The sequence below is a fragment of the Natator depressus genome, chromosome 7, assembly GCF_965152275.1.
Source record: "Natator depressus isolate rNatDep1 chromosome 7, rNatDep2.hap1, whole genome shotgun sequence".
In the NCBI taxonomy this organism is placed as follows: Eukaryota; Metazoa; Chordata; order Testudines; family Cheloniidae; genus Natator; species Natator depressus.
In genome coordinates this window covers 111,953,626-111,969,687 of record NC_134240.1, presented here as the reverse complement: position 1 = coordinate 111,969,687, position 16,062 = coordinate 111,953,626, and the positions used below count along the sequence as shown (strand labels likewise).

Here is a 16,062-nt window from a genome sequence, read left to right as displayed (position 1 = left end):
ATAAACTATAATCAGTCACTTGCTGCTCACCCTTTTCTGCATCGTCCTGTGGATCATCTTAGTGGATGCTTTAGTGCACTGTCTCTGTGTTAAACAGAATCACTAAATGCGTTAAGAGCTTTTGTAGATGAGCACATGGGAAACCCCAAGTTGCAAGGATGTATTGTTTCTGGTACTACAGTGCTGGGGGCCAAACCACAAAGTTACACTAGATTTTGGGAACTCCAAGGCTGGCCCCAGGACAATACAGTGGAAATCCCATATGCCTGGATTTCTTTCTGTTTCCTCTCTGGAGGAGATAAATTGATGATCAGCTGAACTCTCTCTTCCCCCCCGCCCCCCATAAACCTGGCTCACTGAATTCTGTTGTCATCTGTGACCTAAGTATAAATGTGCATCCTGACAGCATGTATCTTGTTCTCTTCCAGTGATGCAGTGCTCTGCTTCAGTAGATCTCCTCCTTCTGTTAGATGGGTCATACAGCATTGGCAAAAGAAGCTTTGAGAGGTCTAAGCACTTCGCAGGCAAACTCTGTGATGCCTTGGACATCAATCCGGATAGGGTGAGTGTGACAGTAAATGTCTTGTTTTAGTTACAAACAGCATGGTTCTACCTGATACATCAGAAGACCATATGTGTAGAGTGAAATGACAAACATTAGAGTTGCTGGAAGGGAGGGATCCAAAGGTTACCCAGAATAGGATACGGCGAGGTTCTATGAAGAGCTGATGCTGGATCATATGTATATGTTGTAAATGTTTCAAAGTTTCATTTGGCATTTAAAAATATGGGACAAGCTCTTGCAGACTAAAGGTTACAAGCCAGACTTTTAAAAACCGATTAGTGATTTTTGGATGCCTATGTTGAGACTTAATTAAAAGAGCCTGATTTTTCAGAGTATGGGTGCTCAATGCTTTCCGAAAATCGGGTCCCTTGAATTTGTCTCAAGTCAGGCACCCAAAAATCACAAATCACTTTTGGAAATCCTGGCTGCAGAATTTATCCCAGGGAGATTAACCAGCTATCTCTATGGATATAAGTGGTTATGAAGCCTGCGGAGGTCCTGTTTGTCCTCTCTCTTTTTAAAAGTATTCTCTATTCCAAAATGAAGGGGTAGAATGGAAGGATTTCCCTGCAGTCCATCCACAGTGTAGTAAGGTGACTGGTGGCCTATAGATGCTTGCCTGCAGTAAGTGTCTCAGATTTCCCAGTGGTGTGTGGGGCTTGTCAATTGGTTCTGGAGCTGTGCCTTTCATGGCTAACCTTAACACTTGGGAACAGCTGTCATATCCAGCAAAAAACCAGTGAGGAGCTTCCAGTTGGATTTCCTGTCTCTACATGATTAAGAACGATTTCTCCTTAAGCAACAATTATTGCCCTGTTCTTATGTCCCCACCCCGCCCCCGTCCTCTGTGGAGTTCTAGTTTTTTGCTTGACAAGATACCAGACACTTCCTGTTTCATCAAACACACAGGCACGATCTGTCTTCCTGAGAGCTCGTGGAACTGTATAGTTCCAGCCGTAGCACAGTGTTCTCGAAGAGCTGATGTCCTGCAGAGCCAGCGTGTGATGACTGGTTGGGCAAGACCTTCTGATTAGAATCCAAGTCTCTGGGATCCATCCAGCATAAAATGAATTAAAATAAATGGGAAGGGAAGGGATCCAGCTCCGGTCATCATTATTTTCCTTTCTTATTTTGGATGTTGGCTTAAATCAAGGTCTAACTATGGGGTTAGACACGAGGAAGATTTTCCATGGAAACTGAATATACAGCTTTCAGAGTAGCAGCCGTGTTAGTCTGTATCCACAAAAAGAACAGGAGTATTTGTGGCACCTTAGAGACTAACACATTTATTAGAGCATAAGCTTTCGTGGGCTACAGCCCACTTCATCGGATGTATAGAATGGAACATATAGTAAGAAGATATATACATACAGAGAAGGTGGAAGTTGTCATACAAACTGTAAGAGGCTAATTAATTAGGATGAGCTATTATCAGCAGGAGAAAAATACTTTTGTAGTGATAATCAAGATGGCCCATTTAGACAGTTGACAAGAAGGTGTGAGGATACTTAACATGGGAAATAGATTCAATATGCATAATGACCCAGCCACTCCCAGTCTCTATTCAAACCCAAGTTCTCGTTTCCCCATCTGCTTTCACTTGGCCAATCGAAGCAGCTATGCTAGCTGGGTGGGTGTGCAGGTACTGCACTGTGGGCGGGGGAGGGATTATGGCCCCATCCAGCCAGGAGAGGCACCTGCACATGTGGCTTTCCAGCCCAGCCTTCCAGCCACAGCAGGACCCAGTGGAGATATCCAACCTGCTGGGGTGGGGGACAGGGTAGGCACCAGGGCAGAGGGAGGGAGTGTGAGCGCCCAGGGCAACAGTTGCTGAGGAGCGAGGGAGGCACGGGGTGCCATCCGCCAAGGAACTGCTGTAGGAATGGCAGTAAGAACTGCCAGGGTGCCTGGAGCCGGCTGCCTCCATTGTGCTCAATAGCTCTCCTCACTCCCCCTCCTATCCCTCCACCTCCCCCAATCATAGTGAGCTTCTGCCCTCCCCCCCCCCCCAGCCTTGGAATGTGAGTGAAAGGTATTTATTGGAGGGTCTTAGCCAAGAAGTGCAATGAGAAGAGTGTGGTTTATCTTGAAACAATTCAAGGTTCCTAAATCTGTCACATAATCAAAATAATACAGCCCTCCCAGCCACCTGCTCCTTATGCTATTTAACCTCTTCTTTCAGGTCAGAGTGGGAGTGATACAGTTTAGCTCGACTCCCCAGCTAGAATTCCCCTTGGATTCGTATTTAACCAAGGAGGAAGTAAAGGAGAAAATCAAGAAGACTGTGTTCAAGTAAGTTCTGTTAGACAGCCCTATTCTCTCTGAGGGTATGCGTATTTTCTGGCCAGGCCTTGTGCCCTGTCCTTCACTCTGCTGACTAGGAAGGAGTGAACCAGATTCCCTTTAGAGCTCATCAGCAGTGCCTGTTGTAGCCAGTGATTTTAGTGTAGTATTCATTTATTGTGTGATGTTATGATTAATCAATTTATGTTACATATATTCACTGTATGTTAGAGTTAATTTGTAGGATTATAAAAGTATAAGATTGATCAGTATTTAGAGGAACCAAGTATTAGACATGAGTAAGACAAGCTGAAATGCAAGACCTGTAGGTTGAGGCCTGCAAGACTTCAGCTTAGCTATTTTAGGCCTTGGAGACCAGAAATGATGACATAAGTGACCGAGAAATAACCTGATGCCCTAAGATTATGGGAAAAGAGGTAACAAGTAATAATATTGCGAAAAATTACCCAGAAGATTAATATTAGATCATAAAAATACCGTAAAGGCGCATCTGTCTCAGACGTGTCTTAACCATGGGATACAGGTTGTGCATCAATGCTAATGAGAACAAAGGGAATTTACACAGCCTATAGAAAATTGGGGTCCCTTAAGTTTCCAGGGGGGACAGAGCAATAAGAGAAAAGAAGGCGGACGCTTTTATGGACACTCGCGGAATGTAGGTGTAGACAGAATCACATTATAAAAAGGGGATGCCAGAATGGGAAAACTGAGCTCCCTCTGGGAGACTCCAGCAGGAACCATCCCTCTACTGATGATCAAGCCATGAGAGACCCATCAGACCCTAACACTACTGTTAAGGATGTGAGTAGAACTATAGTTGTAACTTGTGCATAGGTCGGTTTTATGCTTGGGTAATCACAACTTTAATTGTAACTTAAATAAAACTTACGAAATACACTAGACTTTGTATTGGTAAATATATGTGTGGTCACTATCCTTGGTCTTTATGTGTTCCTAGAGACTAACTCTGAAGCAACTAGCAGAGGTGACTTTCACTCTGTTAAGCTTGAAACTGTAGTCGCCAGAGCCAAACCCACTGTGACGTAATACCATATTACAAAATTAACTTTAAATAAAATAAAAAGCTACACTGTCAATCAATAGTAGGGGTTACTCTGGAGAGAAACATTCTCAGTCCCTGCTGGGTTGGCCAGTTAGAATAAAAATTGAATGTGGGGCTCCCAGGTGGCAGAGCAGAGGTCTAACACTAAAATGGCCTTTTTGGTCCGTGATTGCTTCTAAGTCCAGATGATTAGCTCCTTCAAGAGTAGTGCCATGAATTCTTGTAGGTCCCCATGAGACTTGATGGGAATAAGGAAGCACTGTAATTTGACTCAGAGATAAAGATCATGCACAGATTTTTAACCACCCATGCCAATTTGTTACTACTTGCACTTCAAGCAGCTTGTTTGCTGAAGCTAGACTTGGTTGGTTTCTATAGTTGTCAGTTTTGTTTCTGGTCTTTGTTTCTTATCACACTGCGGTTGGGTTTCCATTTCCACAGTCTTGTCAACCAAAGTGTTCAAAAATCTTGATCAGGCTCCCAAAATCATAAGTTCACCTTAAAAATCATGATTTAAAAAACAAACAAACCAGATAAACGTCTTGTTGTTTGTCTTTTGGTCTTTGAGTCTTTCGGGTTTATATTTTCAAGCTGTTCTCCCCAGTAACAAGGGATAGTGGGAGCATCTATCCCTGTTGAAGTCAAAGACAAAACTCCTATTGATTTCAGTAGGCCAAGATTTTGTCCTAGAAACTTACTTTTTAATGAAAGTTGAGATTTTGATGTATTCATGTGGCTCTAGGAAATGGAGTTGGAGTTTCAAAGATGCCTATGAGGTGAGGTCCGGGCTTCTGTCTCCTTCAGGCCTCTGAAAATCCTAGCCTAATGGTATGTCTACACTATGGAGCCTATACCATCTAGGGTGACCGAATAGAAAGTGTGAAAAATTGGGACGGGGTGAGGGGTAATAGACTCTATATAAGAAAAAGTCCCAAATATTGGGACTGTCCCTATAAAATTGGGACATCTGGTCACCCTAATCATACTTATGTCAGTGTAACTGTGCTGGCATAACCCCCTAGTGTAAACACACTGTACCCCAACAAAAGTAGTTTTTCTACTCATATAGGAACACCACCTCCCCGAATATTAGTTGCATCAACAGAAAACCTATTCCATCAACACAGCTGTTTCTGTTTTGTCAGCATAGATATATTGGTCAGGGATGTGGTTTTTTCACACCCCTGACTGACACAGTTATGCTGACGTTACTTTTAAGTGTGGAATGAGACTTAAGCTATAAGAAAGGAAATTGGAGCCCAAATCATCTCCTTTTTTAAAAAGTGCTCTTTTCTTTTGTTTGGGTGGTAGGGAAGGTCACATTGAGCCTATGAAAGTAAGTGGGGACAAAATATAGGAGTATCTCCCACAGGCTGTAGAATTTCAGCAGAAAAGGCATTCGGGTTAAAGGATCAGCTCATTCAATAGTCAAAGTGTCTAAACAAATTCTGAATATGGCGTAGAGTTTGCAAACAAACTCAAGATCCTCTTCAACTTCTTCAAGCGAGCAAGGTCTGTAGTTTTTTCAGTGACAATTATACGGTCTAGAAAACCTTTTGTGTAATGTTCCGGGGGAAGTATAGCAGAGAGATACCAGCTCCTCTTTGGCTATTGTTTCAAAGCCTCTGACAGCAGAGAAAATGAAGCCACATTGGATATCTGAAATTTGGCTTGGCACTGAAAATGTCTTTTAATGATGGCAGATGAATGTTGACAGATCTAACAGAAATAATGGCCTTACATGTGGCCATTTCATCTAGTTTTAGATGAAAGGCTGAAATATAGGAATGAACAAAATAGTTATGGATGGATTCCAGCTATCAGGTTGCCAAAAATAAGATTTCTGGTTGGGAGGCTCTGAAAGTGTGATCCTGATGCTCTTTGTTTCTGCTGGGGAGATGTGTCCCATATAACACCTGCTTTCTGTCCTGCGCTTATGGCAGAATTTCTTCTTTGAGAGGCCCTAACCCCAAATTCTGATTTGAACCTTTTCTAATCTCCATGGCTCAAATGGATACAGTTTATTGGGGCCATCAAACTGAATGTATATTGTATATTTTCACTCACATATGGCATCTTTCATCCAAGGATCTTAAAGCACATTATAAATGTTAAGCAATTAGTTACGGCTTCCAACAACCCAGTGAGTTATGTGACTAATAATATGTCTGTTTTATACATGGGAAAACCTGATTTGATAGCGTTTAAGGCCAGAAGAGATCATTATGATCATGTAGTCAGACCACATATATAACACAGACCATAGAATTTCATAGTTATTCAAGCCTATATTTTGTGGTTCAGCTAAAGCATCTGAGTCAGGAGAGGTTATCCAAGCTCACACCGCGACTGGGATTACCCACTGACTTTAACAGAGCAGTGCCAATTTTCACCAGCTGAGACTCTCCCAGTATTATGAAGTAGCATTATAATATTTTCAGCCATAATAACTGTTAGTTCAAGCACCTCAACTACCTCTGCTGCTGGGTCAGAGCTTGGGACATGTTGCAGAATTTGTTAGATTTTTATGGATGGTTCAAGTCACACCGGGACTGAAACAAGGTGATGGCCAGTAGCATCTGACCAGAGACTTAACATATGTTCTTGAAGTTTGGTTGAAAATAATGGAAAGTTGAGGGGGAGAATGGGATTATGCATCAGAGAGAAGATAAAAGAAAAGCTCCTGGAATGCATTATATATAAAAGAAAGACAGGTATATGGTGAAACAAAGAGAAGTAAATGGACTTGGAGAACTTAGGAGCTCTGAGTATACATGTGATCAAATACTTGAGATATCAAGAAATTCAGTCATTATTAAAATAGAGAATCATTCAAACAAATTAAACGTGTTTTGGAAGCACAGAGGTGTGTGTGTGTGTGTGTGTGTGTGTGTGAGAGAGAGAGAGAGAGACCGTGTGTGTGTGACAATATATATGAAGAAGAACATCATGCCTCAAAGAAAGAATTGACATTTGCAGTCTGGCTGCCTGTAATTGCTTTGGATTGAAGTAAAAGCAATACTAAAAGGCAATAGCAGGAAATGGTTTATGTTGAAACTCCTCAGCCAGGATTAGAAAACAGATGGAAATGTCTCTTCGGATAGAGAGGCTTAATTAGCCAAAGGGCTCAAGGTGGTCTGGGCTTACTCTGTTATCAAATGTTGAATCAAGGATGGCAGGTTACAGAATTCTTGGCTTATATAGTCCGCAGGAGGGTGGGGGCAGGAAATTTGTGGCTTATCTGGATATAGTTGTTGGAAGTAACACATGACAATTGTTAAACCGTAAAACAAATAAGGGTAAATGTTAAAGGGGCAAGGGTTAAAATAAAGGGTTGGGGTCAATACATCAACTGCCCTAGTTTTTACACTTGTCTAATTGGGTAGTTCTCACTCAGAGTAATATGTAGGACTGAGGCCCTCACTTGTAAACTCCTCTGGAAAAGGACAATGTCACCTTCTGCCTGTCAGTGCCCACGCAAGGAACCCAATGCTGACTGGAGGTTCTCTCAATGCTACTCTAATAGAAGGCTGAGATTTTTCAAGGCCACCTAATGGGAATAACGTGTCCAAATCCCTTCACATTAAACAGCTCCTCTATAGCTCAAGTTGGGCAGCTGAAGCTGAGGCACCCAGAATTATGTATCCCTTTGGAATATTCAGTCCTCTTCACGCAGGAAGGCTGTGGCCAGGCCAGAAATAGAAGCCTGGCATAGCTGTGCCTTAACAGCTTTTAGTATTTGTCTTTGTGCTGTGGAAGTGTCTCAGAGCCACAGTCCTGGACCAGACCCCATTCATAGAATCCTAGAAGTGTAGAACTGGAAAGGACCTCGAGAGGTCATCTAGTCCACTCCCCTGCACTCAAGGCAGGACTAAGTATTATCTAACCAACCCTGATAGGGGTTTGTCTAATCTGCTCTTAAAAACCTCCAGTAATAGAGATTCAACAACCTCCCTAGGCAATTTATTCCAGTGCTTAAGTATTCTGAGAGGAGGTTTTTTCTAATGTCCAACCTAAACTGCCCTTGCTGCAATTTAAGCCCTTTGCTTCTTGTCCTATCCTCAGAGGTTAACAAGAACAACTTTCCTCCCTCCTCCTTGTAACAACCTTTTATGTATTTGAAAACTGTTATCATGTCCCCTCTCAGTTTTCTCTTCTCTAGACTAAACATTGTGCTAGGCTGTGTGTACATGCAAACAAAAAGATGGCCCCTGCCCCCAAAGAGCTTACAAACAAAGACAAGAGACAACATGTGGATAGAGGTGGGAGAGCCCGAGGAAACAACTACAGGGCCTTCCTTCCTTCCCCAGAGCTGTGCTGTATAGAATTGTAAATTTGTGTTTTTCCTAAAATTTTACATAGTATTTTATTCATTTTCTGTGTCCCTCAAGCTGCCTGTGATGTAAATTAGACTAGAGAGCTATCTGGTAAAAGTGCATTGTTTAATACCCAGTAAGGAAATAAGTCTTATAATTACAGTTAGAATTGTAGAACTGTAACAGTCTTACAGCTAACTGTGCATGCCGCCTGATAGTGGGGAAGGAGATGGAGAAGATGGATTCTTATTCTGTATTTAAATAGCAAGCAGCAGTTTACAACACCGACATCGTAGACTTTTATTGTTAGCCGCTGTAGAGCAGCTGAAAGGCTCATAGGCTCTGTCGTTCCCTAGTACTTAACAACTGTCCTGGTTTATAAAGTAATTTATATCACTAGTGGAATGTACAACCCATTGGCACTTGTGAGGGTACATATTTAGTTGGGCACTGGATAAATGATAGTCAGTGTTAAAATAATCGCTTTCTATCATATTAGCATGGCCAATAGGCATTCCCACTCCAGCCTCAGAACACCATGACGGCCAAAATATTCCGTTACTTGACTCTTCGCTGCATGTGCATCTCCAAGAGCTGTGTTTATGGATCATTCTCTGAATTAGACATGGAGGAAAGAAGAACACAGAGGGAGCAGGGCTTTGTGCTTCAGGCATTTCACTAGGAGTCACACAACATGGGTTAAGTTCCCAGATGGGCTTGTGTGACCTTTGCCCTCACATGACCTGCCCAGTTTTCAGGAGAGCTCAGGGTCAGACTTTCAAATGCTCAGCACCCAAAATTAGGGCCAGATTTTCATAAGAACTCATCATTTCTATAGATACCAAATAAGGGCCTGGCTCTATGAAGTGCTTATGGCCAGATTTTTGAAAAAAACCCAGCTGAGATCTTCACCCCTTGGAGCTCCTTTGAAAATCTGACCTTGAATCTCTCTGCCTTGGTTCCCCATCTGTAAAATGGGGATAATAGTACTTCCCTTCTCCCACCCTTTGCCTTGTCCATTTTGACTATAAGCTCTTCAGGGAGAGACTCTCTAACTATACGTTTGTGCAGCACCTAGCACAATGGGATCCCAATGTCCACCATGGCCTCTAGATGCTATTGTCAGACAAATAATAATAATGTGATGAAATGGTGTCCCATGATTAGAGTATGTCGGTGTCAGAGACAAAAACGAAGTGAAGTTGACAATTTGTGCCAATTTAAAATGGTTGCAGGCTTGACCCTTTCTCCAGTCAGGAAGGTGCCTGTGGCAGTGGCCAGATAATTGAATTCTAAAGCAGACTGGGATACTTGGGACTGCTTATTTGCATATTAATACCCAGAATGCTTTTCCAGCTTGGAGCTGTTTCTCCACTAGCTGGAATCATGGGTGGCTTTCCCCCACCTTTACCTTCCTAACCTCACTGGTTTAATTTATTGTGAAATCCAGGTGAACTGCTCTCTGTGCCTCGCTCTTTGTTCGTCATTAATTGAAAAGTTTTTCTAGGAAGGCTGAATAAAGAGTGCCTTGTACTCTCCCCTCATCAGTTTCCAGGGATACACTCAGAAGTCCTTTGGGATTTGCATTTTTGGGGGGTTTATTACTGATGAACAAATGGCATTCTGTGGAAAATCAAATTAATCAAAGATTAACGAGCGAGAGAAGGGACTGTGCCTCTGGGCACAGCTGAATTGCCAACACTTAATTAAGAAACATTCTCCAAAACAAACAGTGAGTTGCCATGCACAGCCTCCCTGCCCTCTTTTAGCAATTGCTCCCTAGGCATCTAGCTATAGTTCTATTCTAAAGAAATTTCACTATGGTTTTGCTCTCTGTAAGGGCTTGTGCCTGCAGTATAAAATTTATACCCATTGGAAAGCAAGGTGGTTGAAGTGTTCGTATTTTCACAAACACTGTACGTGGGGCTGGTAAATGGAAGATTTCATTGTTAATCAGCTCTTCCGTACAGGGGCAGTGGAGTTCTCAAAGCGCTTTGTAAAGAAAGGTTAGCCTCATTATCCTCATTTTACAGATGGGGAAACTGAGGTATGCACTATTGAAGTGACTTGCCTAAGGTCACAGAGGGGGGAATTGAAGCCGAATCTCCTGGGTCCTAACCCAGTGCTCTCTCTGCTGGACCATGCTGATTGGTATGGTTTAGCCTTCTCTTAAATACATGAGTTACCAGGAGTCTTTCATTGAAAGCAGCCATCCCATTATTGCATCTGTGAATTTTTTTCTCAAGGCATGTCTGCACCTGTGGGGTGGGGGAGGAAGAGTCAAAGGAAGGGGAGCTGCCAACTAATAGCAGGAAGGTGGTGAAAATTACAGAATTAGACTCATCAGTATGGCTGTGCAATGGGTCTAAGTGCAGAAGTGCCCTAGACTTGGTGCTACCAGAGATCAGGCAGCGGGGAATGGGAAGAAAGCAAAAGGGAGTCGGACGCTTAGCCCAAAACCTCTTTTTTCAATTTTTTCTTGCTTGTTTCAGAGGTGGGAGCACAGAAACGGGGCTCGCGCTGAAATACGTTCTCCAGAAAGGTTTCCCTGGTGGCAGAAATTCCTCTGTCCCTGAAATCCTGATCATCCTCTCGGACGGGAAATCACAAGGCAATGTAGCAACACCCGCTAAGCAGCTGAAGGACAGGGGTACCACAGTATTTGCTGTGGGAGTCAAGTTTCCAAGGTAGAAAATTGTCTCTTGGGGGGGCAGGGAGTGGTGCACTGCTAACAGACTAGCCATTGCCTTCAGCATCTAAGTCCCCTGAGCAAGACCAAGTGGGCGAGGGGCAATCACAGAGTCGGAGGAGCAATTTGGGGAGGGACACATGGTTGCTGGGAGTGCGGGAGCGCTCCCTGGCTTGAAGTGGTTTCCATCATGTATAGGGTTTACAGTTTAGTTCAATGGCTCTCAGCACGCCCCACTGTACAAATTGTTCCAGCTGCCCGGAGGGATATGAATGTGGAGCAGGAGGTCATTTTGTGAACGGGGTGAGCGAGAAAGAAGGGCGCTTGGAGGGAGAAGTGCTCTGTTATGAGCATGTGTCTTTAGAAATGTCAATGGATTTTTAAGAGAAGATACACTGGGGTCCTGTGTGGACGTAAAGCTACATCCCTAGTAGTTCTGAGTGTTTGTTCTTTTTAATGCCCATCCAGGAAAATAGCTGTGACTGCAAAGGGTCTGTTCCTGTTCTTTAATGCCAGAAGATTGTATTAACATGTCCTGTCACCTGTGCAGGTGGGAGGAGCTGCACACGCTGGCCAGTGAACCAGCTGAGCAGCATGTGCTGTTTGCTGAACATGTGGACGATGCTGCCAATGGCCTGTATAGCACCCTCACCAGTTCTACTGTCTGCAGTGCTGTCTCTCCAGGTAACTATGCCACCCTGGTGCATGTTTACTAATGACTGTCCTGCCTTTCACTTCTGTATGGGGATTGTCAGCTTGGCCTTTCACTTCCAGAGCGTCTCTCTGAAGCTGGTGCCCCTAACACAGCTCACAGGGTGGCACAGTCTACCCCTTTGGGAGAGGTCTTCTCCTCTGTCTAGAGGAAAGAAATGGAGGCTGTTGAGAGGTTAGCATCAATCAAAAGATGACTTCATGGCACAGCCACACCCCTGTGTGCGCTGCTCAAACCCCAGGGACTCTGTGTGAGTGGGAGGATGGTCCAATGATCAGCAAACTCTCCTAGGTCTTAGGAGACCTGGGTTTTGAGTCCTTGCTGTGCCACAGTCTTACTGTGTCACCTTGGTCAAGTCACTTAGTCTCTCTGTACCTCAGTCCCCCCATTTAAAGTGGGGATAATTCCTACCTCAAACGGGCGTTGAGGATAAATACATTAAAGACAGTGAGCCACTCAGATATACAGTAGTGGGGGTCATATAAATACCTAAGATAGATGAGAGGTGAAAATCCCCTAAGAACTACAAGTGATCATGTAAGTCAAATTGCTGAACCCACTACTGGAAGGTGCTTAGCTAGTACAGTGATGATGGTGGTATAGGAATCTCTATAGAACAGAAGAACAGGGGTGGACTTGGTGGACATGGGTGCAGATATTGTGCCAGAACAATGCAGACTACAGAAGCTGCCCCCAGGAATCCAGTAAAGGGCTGACCTGCCCACCTGCAACAGGTTTACTTGTTTTGGGGCATCACCGAGGGACTTGTCGAAAAGCTGCAATGAACTCTCTTTGCTGGACAGTGAGACAAGCTGGCATTGCTGTGGCTTGAGCAATATCCCAGCTGTGTCAGCTCCCACTCCCAGACAACTTCACTTGCAAATAAATGCACCAGCTATTTTGTGTGCACTCTTTGTGCCAGGTTGCAAGATTGAATCTCACCCTTGCGAACGGAAGACACTGGAGACCGTGAAAGAGCTGGCTGGGAACTATATGTGTTGGAAAGGGTCAAAGAGACCAAATGCGGTGCATACATCTCTCTGTCCATTTTACAGGTAAGTCAGCGAGCCTTCTCTCTTGAAGTTAGTAGTGCACACAGAGTGAGAGCGCACACACCTCCATTGTTAGGTACAGTGACTTGGGTTTATGATTTACTGTAACTTTATATTAATATTTATATTACAACAGCACCTAGTGGCCCCAGCTGAGGCTGGGACAGGCTCTGTACATATACATAGTAAGAGACAGTCTGTGCCCTGAAGAAGGTGCAATCTAAGCAAAGGATGAGAGGGGAAACGGAGGCATGGAGAGGCAAAGTGACTTGCCCAAGATCACCCAGTAGGTCAGTGGCAGAGCCAGGGATAGAACCCAGATTCCCAGGCAGGTTTCCTTGTCACTGGAACATCTTGTCTGTTATGTAAATAGCCTCATTTATGTATTTCACACAATTCCTATTTGTGCAACACTTGCTTATATTGTATGCAATAAAGAGAGTGGATAAATCCCAGATACTCTGTTGACCCTGAACCGAATCCAGCTAGTTGTGATATTAGCCAGGCAAGCTTTTATTTTCAGGGAAGTCCTTTTATCCTTACTTAATGGACCTGGGAGATGCTGGGCTATGGAGAGGCTTCAATAGCTGTCTGGAAACAGCTCCCACTCATACCGAAGAAAATATTAAGCAGATAGGTTGCAAAACAGAGAAGTATATTATCAGGTCAGTGGCAGCGAGTTGCACAAGGAGATTCCTCTCGCGCTGAGGTGAGGATGTATTTGAAAGATTGTGAAACTTATCAGATCCTTAAAGAAATCGAATGCCTTCTAAAAGCTTCATTACTGCAATTTGTACAATAAGTGAAAGAATTTTAAAGTGACCTGCAAAGAAAAATGTAGGTTTGTGCTCTTTTTTTGTTTGTCTGATATATAAAGAGAGCCTGAAGGGGAGGGAGGCAGAAGGGGAGGAATTGTTGGTGTTTTTTCTCTTGCTTGTTTTTTATACTAGAAATTCAGGTCTTGTTTTCCAGGGTAGACTAGTAGGGTTATGACATCAGATACGAAGGAAGTGAAACTTGACTCATTGAGCTGGGAATCTGTTTTTATTCAGGCTGTCCAGAATCTCAGATCTTTTTTTTTAAAACTCCAAATGTCTTAACAAACCCCTGGAAGGAAAGATCTGTTAAAGAGTGAGCATCCTTTCCTCTTCAATGAAGGGCTGAGAAATGCCACACTACACTCCTCTAAGCCCCAATGAGTCCTCCAGCAAAACTAGGGAAGATTAGACTTGACAAGGCTGATCTTTCTAAAGTTTTTAAAAAATCGGGAATCCATCCACCTTTTAAAACAAAACTCTCCTACCCCCGGCATGTTATAAATAAGGCTACGTTTTAGTCACAGATATTTTTAATAAAAGTCATGGACAGGTCATGAGCAGTAAACAAAAATTCATGACCCGTGACCTGTCCATGACTTGTACTATATACCCCTAACTAAAACTTGGGCCAGGGATGCTCCAGGGGGAATGCTCCGGGGGGGGGGGCGGGCAACGGTGCATGGCCCGGGACCCCCGCTGGGGTTGGAGGGGGGGTTGGAGGGGCTGGCAGGCTGGAGGGGAACCGCAGCCAATGGGAGCTGCGGGGGTGTGCCTGCAATCACGGGCAGCGCGCAGAGCCCCCTGGCCCCTCTGCCTAGGAGCTGCAGAGATGTGCCAGCCACTTCTCGGGGAGCTCCCCTACCCCCTGAGTTAAGCGCTGCCCTGGAACCCAACCCCCTGACCCAGCCCTGATCCCCCTCCCGCACCTAAACTGCTGCTGCTGTTCGGGCAGCCCCTGAGCAAACCACACTGGCCCCTGCAAAAAAATCTGTGACTTCCGTGACCAACACGCAGCCTTAGTTATAAACAAGCAAAAAAGGGGGACACACATCATTTATTTTTCCCTTCCAGGTCACCTTTAAGATGAGATGAATGGTTTCAAAAACATGATCAATGAGCATTCACTCACTGATCTCATGTGGAGGGATTCTTGGGAATCAAGAATTGCTTCCTAGTACAGCCCTTGCTCTCTTATTAACTGGAAAAATTAGAGCTGGTTGGAGATCAGAGTTTCCATTTCATGGGAAGTTGCAACATTTCAAAATTTGTTTTTATTCAGATTCAGAACAAAAGGTTGATATTTCCCACAGAATGAAAAGTCCAAAAAATGACAATTCAGAACTATTGAAATATCTGGTATTGTAAAAATATTATAATATCAAATATTTTAATTCAGCATATGAAATAGTTAGTAGTCTAAACAAAGTGAAGCAAATTGATAGTCAAAATGATTTGTTGCAACTTTTTCACCTCAAAATTTAATTCTGTCAAAAATCGGTCTGTTCCCACAAAATGTTTCAATTTTGATGAAACTGCATTTTTTGAGGGAAAACTCATCTGTCAAGAACTTTGACTAAATGGTCAGCCTTGCAAATGCCTTCTTAATCTTTTAAATACTTGGTCAGTCCAATTTCATATTTTGTATCAATCTTTCTATCTTAGCTGGAAAAGAGTCTTGATCAAACACCCGGCCAGATGCTACCGAACTACATGCCCAGGTAGGACGTGACCTTTCTGAAAAATCTCATTACAGTCTAAGAAAAAAAAAAAAGTGAACTAAACTCAGGTGATTATTTTAAAATCACATTCAGTTCCTCAGCAAGGATCAGAAAAGCAGGGATCATAATTCTTAATGGATGTTAGTGAGGAATGGACCCTTTACCAGTCTTTCATTAACCATTAAAGAAAAGAGTGAAATTTCTTGTTTCACTCATGTTCTTGACCATGAAATCATTCTGCTGGCTTAAAACAGTTACCTTCAGTCTCTCCCTTCACTCCTGGAGGAGCTGGTTCACCTTTAATTAATCTGAAATTCTTCACGTTCTTGTTTGTTGATAGAATCACACCGTTCCCAAATTACTATTGTCATCATCTGCATAAGCCAGCAAGAAATAGTGTCCAAGTATTGCATTAGTTTGGGGACTGCATTGCTACCAACGTGGAACGTTTCTGCTCAAGTTGTAGTTGAGTGAGATGCCTTCAGCCATGTAATTTGGAACCATCAGTATCATTCATTTAAGAGGGAACCTGACACTTAGTAGTTGTGTAACTTGGTTTTGTGGTTGTGTGGGAATAGCTCCTCTGGTTGATTTACCAATATGACAGACCACTCAGTGGTTCAAATCGTGGAGTGACCTGATTGCTTTATTTTCCTTGACTGCCCTTTGAAAATACATCCTCATCATTTAAGCCCCCTGATTCGGAAGGGAAATGGAGATTCCTCGATCTAGCAAAATTTGTATGTGCTACACAAGCAATGCAGTAAATTCTGGAGGAAAGGGTAGGATTTGAAAATGAAATGGATAGCTGCCAAACTTGTTCTG

At 43.3% G+C, this 16,062-nt stretch overlaps 1 protein-coding gene across 3 annotated transcripts in view; it reads left to right on the top strand.

Moving 5' to 3' along the window:
- The window catches only part of VWA2 (von Willebrand factor A domain containing 2), a 79,550-nt gene that overhangs the window by 33,421 nt on the left and 30,067 nt on the right, over positions 1–16,062 (top strand). For all 3 annotated transcript variants that reach the window (XM_074959295.1, XM_074959292.1, XM_074959294.1), the window contains exons 4-9: positions 429–562; positions 2,748–2,857; positions 10,741–10,935; positions 11,488–11,621; positions 12,572–12,704; positions 15,182–15,237. In XM_074959295.1, the coding sequence (XP_074815396.1) occupies positions 429–562; positions 2,748–2,857; positions 10,741–10,935; positions 11,488–11,621; positions 12,572–12,704; positions 15,182–15,237 (762 nt within the window). The remainder of the gene's footprint in view (positions 1–428; positions 563–2,747; positions 2,858–10,740; positions 10,936–11,487; positions 11,622–12,571; positions 12,705–15,181; positions 15,238–16,062) is intronic.